The sequence below is a fragment of the Rhinopithecus roxellana genome, chromosome 5, assembly GCF_007565055.1.
Source record: "Rhinopithecus roxellana isolate Shanxi Qingling chromosome 5, ASM756505v1, whole genome shotgun sequence".
In the NCBI taxonomy this organism is placed as follows: Eukaryota; Metazoa; Chordata; class Mammalia; order Primates; family Cercopithecidae; genus Rhinopithecus; species Rhinopithecus roxellana.
In genome coordinates this window covers 155,027,793-155,038,112 of record NC_044553.1, presented here as the reverse complement: position 1 = coordinate 155,038,112, position 10,320 = coordinate 155,027,793, and the positions used below count along the sequence as shown (strand labels likewise).

The window sequence follows — 10,320 nt, the reverse complement described above, 5'->3', positions numbered from 1 at the left end:
TTTTTTTGGTTTTCAGTAAACCAGGAAGCAAGGTCATGAAATGAAGGCATGAAAATGTAACTATTATAAAGACTTAATGATTTCACACTGTGGAAAATGTATTCTTTTTATTGATATTTTTTATTAAAATATAAGGGTCAAAAATAGTATAGAGTGCAGCCATAAAAAATAAATCATGCCTTTTGCAGCAGCATGGATGCAGCTCGGGGCCATTATCCTATGCTAATTAACATTGGGTACTCGTGGACATAGAGATGGCAACAATAGACCCTGTAGACTACTAGAGATGGGAGGAAAGGCCGGGACAAGGGTTGAAAAACTAACTATTGGGTACTATGCTCACCACTTGAGTGATGGGGTCGTTTGTGTCCCAAACTTGAGCATCACACAATATACCCATGTAACAAACCTGCACATGTTACCCGCTGAATCTAAAATAAAAGTTGAAATTATAAAAAAAAAAAAAAAAAATAGTTTCCAAAAGTAGTGCAGTGAAACAAAACCAAAAATAGGTAAATTAAACTTTCTCAAAATTAAAACATTTTGTGTCTTAAAAGGCAGTCTCAACAGAATGAAAAGACCCATGGAATGGGGGAAATCTTTGCAAATCATACGTTTGACAAGGGTCTTGTATCCATAACATGTAAAGAACTCTTACGATTCAACAACAAAAAGACAACCCAAATAAAAAGTGAGCAAAGGGCTTGAATATACAGGCACACCTCATTTTATTGCCCTTTACTTTACTGCACTTTGCAGATACCATTTTCTACAAATTGAAGGTTTTTGCAACCCTGCATCAAGCAAGTCTATCAGCACGATTTTTCCAACAGCATGTGGTCATTTCATATCTTTGTGTCATATTTTGATAATTCTTGCACTATTTCTAAGTTTATTATTATTATTCATTAGTGATTTTTTATGTCACTATTGTAATTGTTCTGGGGCGCCACAAACCATGCCCATATAAGACAGCAAGTTTAATTGATAAATGTTTTCTGATTGCTCTACCAACCAGCCATTTTACCATCTCTGTCCCTCTTCTTGGACCTACCTTTTCCCTGAGACACAACAATATTGAAATTAGACCAATTCATAACCCTACAATGGCCTTTAACTATTCAAATGAAGAGTCACAAGTCTCTCACTTTAAATTGAAAGGTAGAAATAATTAAGAGTAGTGAGGAAGGCATATTGAAAGCTGAGATAGACCAAAAGCTAGACATCTTGTGCCAGTTAGCCAAGTTGTGAATGCAAAGGAAAAGTTCTTGAAGGAAATTAAAAGTGCTGCTCCAGTGAACACACAAATGATAAGAAAGTGCAACAGCTTTCTTGTTAATGTGGAGAAAGTCTGAATGGTCTGGACAGAAGATCATACCATCTACAACATTCCTCTAAGCCAAAGCCTAATCCAGAGCAAGGGCCTAACTCTATTTAATTCTATGAAGGCTGAGAGCGGTGCAGAAGCTGTAGAAGAAAAGTTGAAGCTGGCAGAGGTTGGTTCATGAGGTTAAGAAAAGAAACCATCTCCATAACCTAAAGTGCAAGGTGAAACTGATGTACAAGCCGCAGCAAGTTACTCAGAAGATCTAGCTAAAATCATTTAAGAAGGTGGCCGCACTAAACAACATTTTCAACATAGCGAAAACAGCCTTATATTGGGAAAAGATGCCATCTAGGACTCTCCTACCTAAAAAGCAGTCAATGCTCAGCTTCAAAGCTTCAAAAGACAGACTGACTTTCTTGTTAGAAACTAATGTGCCTTTAAGTTGAAGCCTATGTCTATTTACCATTCCCAAAATCTTGGGGCCCTGAAGAGTATAGCTAAATATACTCTGCCTGTGTTCTCTTAAGGGAACAATGAAGTCTGGATGACAGCACATCTATTTACAGCATGGTTTACTGAAATTTTTTTTTTTTTTTTTTTTTTTTTTTTTTTTTTTTTTTTTTGAGACAGAGTCTCGCTCTGTCACCCAGGCTGGAGTGCAGTGGCCAGATCTCAGCTCACTGCAAGCTCCACCTCCCGGGTTCACGCCATTCTCCTGTCTCAGCCTCCCGAGTAGCTGGGACTACAGGCGCCGCCACCTCTCCCGGCTAGTGTTTTTGTATTTTTAGTAGAGACGGGGTTTCACCGTGTTAGCCAGGATGGTCTGGATCTCCTGACCTCGTGATCTGCCCGCCTCGGCCTCCCAAAGTGCTGGGATTACAGGCTTGAGCCACCGTGCCCGGCGGAAAATTTTTTTAAAAGACAGAGTCTCAGTATGTTGCCCAGGCTGGAGTGCAGTAGCGATTCACAGGTGTGATCATTGCACATCACAGCCTCAAATTCCTGGGCTCAAGCAATCCCCTGCTTCAGCCACCTGACTTGCTGGGACTACAGGCATGAACTGCTGTGCAATGGCTTGGTTTAATGAATAGTTTAAGTCCACTGTTAAGAACTACTGCTCAGAAAAAAAAAAAAAAAAAAAACTGAGTCCTTTCAAAATATTGCTGCTCATTGACAATGCATGTAGTCACCCAAGAGCTCTGATGGAGATGTACAAATTAATGTCTTTGTGTTATTAACAAAACATTCTGCAGCCCATGAATCAAGGAGTAATTTCGACTTTCAAGCCTTATTATTTAAGAAATACATTTCATAAAGCTAAAGGTGGCATGGATAGTGATTCCTCTGATGGATCTAGGCAAAGTAAATTGAAAACTTTCTAGAAAAGATTTACCATTCTCTATGCCATTAAGAACATTTCGGGTTCATGGGAGGAAGTCAAAATGACAACATTAACAGGAGTTTGAAAGAGGTTGATTCCAGCCCTCTTGGATGACTTTGAGGTGATTAAGACTTCAATGGATGAAGTAACTGCAGATGTGATGAAAATAGCAAGAGAAGTAGAATTAGAAGTGGAGACAAAAGATGTGACTGAATTGTTGCAATCTCATGATAAAACATTAAACAGATGAGAAGTTGTTTCTTCTAGATGAGCAAAGACAGTGGTTTCTTAAGATGGAATCTACCAGTGAAGACGCTGTGAACGCTGTTGAAATGTACAACAGAGGATTTAGAACATTTAATAAACTTAATTGATAAAGCAGTATCAGAATTTGAGAGGATTGACTCAAATTTTGAAAAAATACTAATGTGGGTAAAATGCCATCAAACAACATGACATGCTACAGAGAAATTTTTCTTGAAAGGAAGAGTTCCGCTGATGTGGCAAACTTCATGCTGTCATTTTTTTTTTTTTTTTTTTGAGATGGAGTCTCACTGTGTCACCCAGGCTGACGTGCAGTGGCACAATCTCAGCTCACTGCAACCTCCACCTCCTGGGCTCAAGTGATTTTCCTGCCTCATCCTCCCAAGTAGCTGGGATTACAGGCACACGCCACCACGCCCGACTAATATTTGTATTTTTAGTAGAGATGGAGTTTCACCATGTTGGCCAGGCTAGTCTCGAACTCCTGACCTGGGGTGATCTGCCTGCCTCAACCTCCCAAAGTGCTGGGATTACAGGCATGAGCCTACTGCGCCCACCCATTGCCGTCTTATTTTAAGAAATTGCCACAGCTACCCCAACCTTCAGCAGCCACCACCCTGATCAGTCATCAGCCATCAGAATTGAGGCAAGACCCTCTAACAACAAAAAAATTACAACTCACTGAAGGCTCTGGTTATTGTTAACATGTTTTAGCAATAAAGTATTTTTTTTTTTTTTTTGAGATGGAGTCTCGCTCTGTTGCCCAGGCTGGAGTGCAGTGGCCGGATCTCAGCTCACTGCAAGCTCCACCTCCCAGGTTTACGCCATTCTCCTGCCTCAGCCTCCCGAGTAGCTGGGACTACAGGCGCCCGCCACCACACCCGGCTAGTTTTTTGTATTTTTTTAGTAGAGACGGGGTTTCACCGTGTTAGCCAGGATGGTCTCGATCTCCTGACCTCATGATCTGCCCGTCTCGGCCTCTCAAAGTGCTGGGATTACAGGCTTGAGCCACCGCGCCTGGCCGCAATAAAGTATTTTTAAATTAAGATAGGTACCTTGGCCGGGCGCGGTGGCTCAAGCCTGTAATCCCAGCACTTTGGGAGGACGAGACGGGCGGATCATGAGGTCAGGAGATCGAGACCATCCTGGCTAACACGGTGAAACCCCGTCTCTACTAAAAACTACAAAAAACTAGCCGGGTGAGGTGGCGCCTGTAGTCCCAGCTACCCGGGAGGCTGAGGCAGGAGAATGGCGTGAACCTGGGAGGCGGAGCTTGCAGTGAGCTGAGATCCGGCCACAGCACTCCAGCCTGGGTGACAGAGCGAGACTCCGTCTCAAAAAAAAAAAAAAAAAAAAAGATAGGTACCTTGTTTTTTAGACATAATGCTATTATTGCACAGTTAACATAGTGTAAAATATAGTGGAAAAATAACATATGCACTAGGATACAAAAAAATTGGGGTGACTTGCTTTATTACAATATTAGCTTTATTGTGGGGGTCTGGAGCCAAACCCTCGATAGCTATGAGATATGCCCATATATTTCTCCAGAGAAGACATCGAAATGGACAGCAAGTGCATTGAAAGATGCTTAGTCACAATATGATGCCACATCACACCCACTATGATCACCATTAAAAACAATAAACAAAAACAGAAAATAACAAGTGTTGGTGAGGATGCAGAATATTGGAATCCCTCATACACTGCTGGTGGGAATGTAAAATGGTGCAGCCACTGTGGAAAACAGTGTGGCAGTTCCTCAATAGGTTGAGCATAGAATGACCACATGACAGCAGTTCCACTCCTAGGTATCTAGCCAACAGAACTGACAACCTGTGTTCAAATAAGAGCTTGCACACATATGTTCATGCCAGTTATAGTCACAGTAGCCAAAAGGTGGAAACAACCCAAATGTCCACGAACAAATGAACAATTAAACAAAATGTGGTATATCCATACAATGGAATAGTATTCAGCTATGAAAAGGAATGAAGTACTAATACACTGTATGACATAGATGAACTTTGAAAACATTTTGCTTAGTGAAAGAAGCCAGACATGAAAGACCACCCATTGTATGGTTGTATTTATAATAGGTAAATCCATAGAGACAGAAAGCGGATTCGTGGTTGCCTGGAACTCGGGGGAGGGAATAATGGAGTGTGACTGCCTAATAGGTGCTGGGTTTCCGTTTGGGGTGATGAGAAAGTTCTGGACTAGATAGTGGTGGCTGCAGATCATTGTGAATGAACTTAGTGCCACTGAATTATATGCTTTAAAATGGTGACAGTGGTCAATTTTATGTTACATGTATTTTACCACAAATAAAAAATCAGGCAGTTATATTAGGTTCCATTATTTAAAGGGATAAAATACATATGCTTAAACCTAGTTTCTCATTTAGGGTAATTCTAGGAATCTTATGGGATTTTTAGAACTGGAAAAGACCATAGGATTGATAACTTATGCCTATGTTATAAAGTGTGTTGAAAATATTTAGCAACTTCTTATCACAAAGATTGGAATTATCCTGTTATGCAAATTTCTCTGCCTAAAGGTTTACAGTTTTCTCTGATTCATTGTCTGAGATCCTGACCCTGAACTCAAAGCCACCTTTCCCTGGCCATTGCTTCATCAAAACAAAAAAAAGCAACCTTACAGACACCAGTCTTGTCTGATTTACTGTGAGTCAACAGGCATAAACCACTTCAGTTTATTTCCATTTCTAATAACATTGTTACTGGGGCAATAACAAGTCATGTAAATTAGCCCTACATGTTAGAATAATATCTAGTCTACAATAGATAGTCTGATTTTCTCCATGCTATAAAAACCTATAAACATTAGTGTACAGAAGTGGTATATTTAGACCTGACTAACGAATAAAATGTTCAATCGGTATTTGTCTCATGAGCTATGCACAAATGTCTTTATCAATTTACATTTCAAATACAGTTTTAATGACATAGTCATTCGTGTCATATAGCTTTTAATAGGGATTCTAGTTTATAGAATATTCGTCTACAAAAAAAGAATTTTCTAAGAACTGGAAAAGCATTTTTCAAAGCAGTTTTTCAAAGTACAATAAGTGACCTGTGGTTCTGTAAAGGTAGATAATACTAGATCTTTAAAGTTTCACTGCGCTTCAGGATTGTTCTTGAAGAGATATTCTGCCTACAATTGAAAAAAAAGACAAGTCAGCAATTTGCAAGTTTTTATTAGTCATGTATTTGTATTAGTAACAATTTAAAAATCATCCAGGGCTGGGCTCATGCCGATAATCCCAGCACTTTGGGAGGCCAAGGCCGGTGGATCACTTGAGGTCAGAAGTTCGAAAACAGCCTGGCCAACATGGTGAAACCCCATCTCTACTAAAATACAAAAAATTAGCTGGGTGTGGTGGTGGGCGTCTGTAATCCCAGCTACTCGGGAAGCTAAGGCAGGAGAACCGCTTGAACCCAGGAGGTGGCGGTTGCAGTGAGCCAAGATTGTGCCATTGCATTCCAGCCTGGGCAACAAGAGTGAAACTCTATCTTAAATAAATAAATAAGTAAGTAAATGTACATACATTTTTTACTTTCAAATGAATAATAAAAATCTTGGCCGGGCGCGGTGGCTCAAGCCTGTAATCCCAGCACTTTGGGAGGCCGAGACGGGCGGATCACGAGGTCAGGAGATCGAGACCATCCTGGCTAATACGGTGAAACCCTGTCTCTACTTAAAAATACAAAAAAAAACTAGCCGGGTGACGAGGCGGGCGCCTGTAGTCCCAGCTACTCGGGAGGCTAAGGCAGGAGAATGGCGTCAACCCGGGAGGCGGAGCTTGCAGTGAGCTGAGATCCGGCCACTGCACTCCAGCCTGGGCGACAGAGCCAGACTCCGTCTCAAAAAAAAAAAAAAAAAAAAAAAAAAAAAAAAAAAATCTTACATGGGTTTGACCAATGAGGGAAAAAAATCTTATTATAAATGGCGAATGTATTAGAAGCTATTTCCCAAATAACCAGAAACATAATTTTGTTATCTCAACTGGTTTTCTGTTAAAATTCACGCAGATTAGGCTGGGCGTGGTGGCTCTCGCCTGTAATTCCAGCACTTTGGGAGGCCCAGGTGGGCGGATCACGAGGTGAGGATTCAAGACCAGCCTGACCAACATGGTGAAACCCTGTCTCTACTAAAAATACAAAAATTAGCCTGGGGTGGTGGTGCACGCTTGTAATTGCAGCTCCTCCGGAGGCTGAGGCGGAAGAATCGCTTGATCCCGGGAGGCAGAGGTTGCAGTGAGCTGAGATCCGGCCACTGCACTTCAGCCTGGACGACAGAGCGAAACTCCGTCTCAAAAAAAAAAAAAAAAAAAAAAAGATTCAGGCAGATTTTGTTTTCTTTTATTTGTTTATTTGTTTTTTTTAAGACGGAGTCTCACTGTCTCGCCCAGGCTGGAGTGCAGTGGTGCGATCTCGGCTCACTGCAACCTCAGCCTCCCGGTTCAAGCGATTCTCCTGCCTCAGCTTCCTGAGTATCTGGGACTACAGCATGCAACACTATGCCCAGCTAATTTTTGTTGTTGTTGTTGTTGTTGTTGTATTTTTAGTAGAGATGGGTGGGGTTCACTATGTTGGCAGGGTGGTCTCTAACTCCTGACCACAAGTGATCCCCCGACCTTGGCCTCCCAAAGTGCTGAGATTACAGGTGTGAGCCACCGCACCCGACCACAAACTGATCTTTTTAAAAAAATTAAATATTTTACCAGAAAATCAACAGGGTCTTCGGGTCGGACGTTGCAACATTCATTCAGGCCCTGAATAAGAGTTGGCATCACGTAGGTCATTAAATAGTTTCTCAGGGGAATTGATTGAGCCTCCAGTAATTCTCTTTCTTCTCTTTTCACTTCCTCTAGTCGTTTATTCTAAAATAGAACGTTTGGGGGCAAAGTAAATATATAGTGAGAAAGGGGAGAACACTCACACAGTTCACCTTAGAGTGCACTGAGACACTGCTAGAAATAGTCACCATCTATGATACAGATGGCATTTCCAAACAGCAGGGAAAAGACATAAATGGCATTATAACAACTTAGTCATTTGGAAAATAATAAATTGGATCACTTCTTACACCAAAATAGTATCTAGCTGCCCAGATGAAGCAAAATAGAAAGAAAAAAAGAAAAAAAATGCCACTAGAAAGTCTGGAGGGCATTGGGATAGTGACGTGTGCAATTCTTTGCTCAGCATACAGCCACCCTCTCTTGTGGGAGTCATAATTCCAGATTTCTTTTGAGAAATCTCCCTTCTCAGCCTAGTGGTTTAGTTTGAGTGGGATTTAAGCCCATCATCCAGCCACCTCCTGGCCATAGATTCTAATTAAGGATTGGCGCAACATCAAAATTGGTTACAATTTACAATACCTAAATTGTAAACAGTACTAGTACAAATACATGACTAATAATAACTTGTAAATTGTTGACTTGTCTTTTTAAAAAAATTCTAGTTAAAGATGAGCACATCAAGTGCCCTGCCATGCATGGTAGGTGCACCTAAGAATGAAGCCTCCCATGCAAAGCAGGACAGAGAGGGGGATCCTAAGTCCTTGGCGACATCATTTGAGCCACTATATCACACCTTACCTGAAGCCAGCCCTACCCCTGGACTTTTCTGGTTTTCTTTATGGTGAAGTCATTTTGAGTTTGCTTTTATATCACTTGCAAGATAAACAGTCCCAGCTGATATTTGTTTGAAAGGAGGTCTTGGCAAGATTGCCAACCCAGAAATCAAAATGGGAAACAGGTGGATGGATTTGACTACATATAAACATGAAACTTTTGTGTGGTCAGAGAAAATATCATAAATAATGTTAAAAGATAAATGATGAATTGAGAAAAACCGCAACACATTATAAAAAAGATGTGATGAGGATATTACGTGATGCACACTACTTGCCAGGCGCTGTGCATAGTTTACATATATTACCTCTTTAGTCACCTCAATGACTGTATGAAGTAGGTACTATCATTATCCCCACTTTACAGATGGAGAAACTGAGACACAGAGAGGAGCCTGCACAAGGCCACATTCCTACAGAGAGAGTGGGGTGGGATTTGAACTCTAGCAGCATGACTCGGGAGGCCAACTGGAGCCATTCCTGTTTCTATTGAACTAATTTATCAGGAGTTCTTTTTGAAAAATAATTAGAAAAAGACACGCAGCCCAAACATGGGCAGAGAAAATATGCAACATGAGAAGAAACATAAATGCTTAACCAACATAGAAAAAGCTGTAAGATTAGTGATCAGAGAAATGAATATCAAAACAATGAGAACAGTTTTTATCAACCTGACATGTGCGAGCAAAATTGAGAAAGTAGGTTTAGAGAAGGTGTAGGGAAATAACCACCTGTTAGATGATATGTAAACTGGTACCATTGCTGGAGGGCAGTTTTAAAATATGTGTCAAAACTTAAACCATGTCTAGTCTTACACAGCAAACTTTAGGAATTTAAGATTAATCAGGCACCCAAAATGTGTGCATTGGGCCTGCCTCCCTCCCTCCATCCCTCCCTTCTTTCTTCCTTTCTCCCTTCCTTCCTTCCTTCCATTCGTTGAGTGTCTGTTACATGCCAGGCACTATTCTAAGCATTGGATATATGGCAGTGAACAACATAGACATCGCTGTCCTCATGTAACTTAAGTTCTGTGCAGAGAAAAGGCAAGAAACAAGGTAAATACATAAAATGTAAAATAGGTAGAGTAAGTACAAAGAGGAAAATTAAAAAGTGTAAAAGGGGATGTGACAGGTTATGGGAAGGGGTAGGCATTGAATTTTACAGAGACCAGGAAATGCCTCACTAGCAAGACGACTTCTGGTAAAGATGCCACGTGTCTGTGAGGCAGTGAGTCATGCAGATGACCATCATTGGTGCACTGTTTGAAACTGGGAAGTCTCAGAAGCAGCCAGGTCACAAAGGACCTTGACCACAATGACAAGTTTGGACTTTTATCAAATTGTGATAATCGAGAGCCTGTGAGGAGCTGTAAGCAGAGAATGGCCATGGTGGGTCTGCAGTTTGGAAGGATCACCTGGCAGCTGCTTGGGAACAGACTGGAGATGGACCAGGGTGGAGTTGGGAAGGACAGTGAGAAAGCACTGCATAATTTGGATGAGAAACACTCAATCTCCCAGGCTCAAACAATCCTCCAGGCTTAAGCAATCCTCCCACGTTAGCCTCCCTAGTAGTTGGGGCTACAGGCATGCCACTATGCCCAGCTAATTTTTATTTTTAGTAGAGTCAAGGTCTTGCTATGTTGCCCAGCTGTTCTTGAACACCTAAGCTCAAGTGATTCTCCAGCCTCACC

The 10,320-nt window shown here is 41.2% G+C and overlaps 1 protein-coding gene across 5 annotated transcripts in view; it reads right to left on the bottom strand.

Moving 5' to 3' along the window:
• Positions 1 to 5,039: 5,039 nt before the first annotated feature.
• The window catches only part of AK7 (adenylate kinase 7), a 100,992-nt gene continuing 95,711 nt past the window's right edge, over positions 5,040 to 10,320 (bottom strand). For 3 of the 5 annotated variants that reach the window (XM_030930941.1, XM_030930943.1, XM_030930942.1), the window contains 2 exons: positions 7,720 to 7,878; positions 5,040 to 6,149 (listed from right to left, as the gene is read on the bottom strand). In XM_030930941.1, coding sequence (XP_030786801.1) covers positions 6,111 to 6,149; positions 7,720 to 7,878 — 198 coding nt within the window. In that variant the 3' untranslated portion in view covers positions 5,040 to 6,110. Of the gene's footprint in view, positions 6,484 to 7,719; positions 7,879 to 10,320 lie in introns of all 5 variants that reach the window. The other 2 variants (XM_030930940.1, XM_010353682.2) reach the window with 2 other exon arrangements.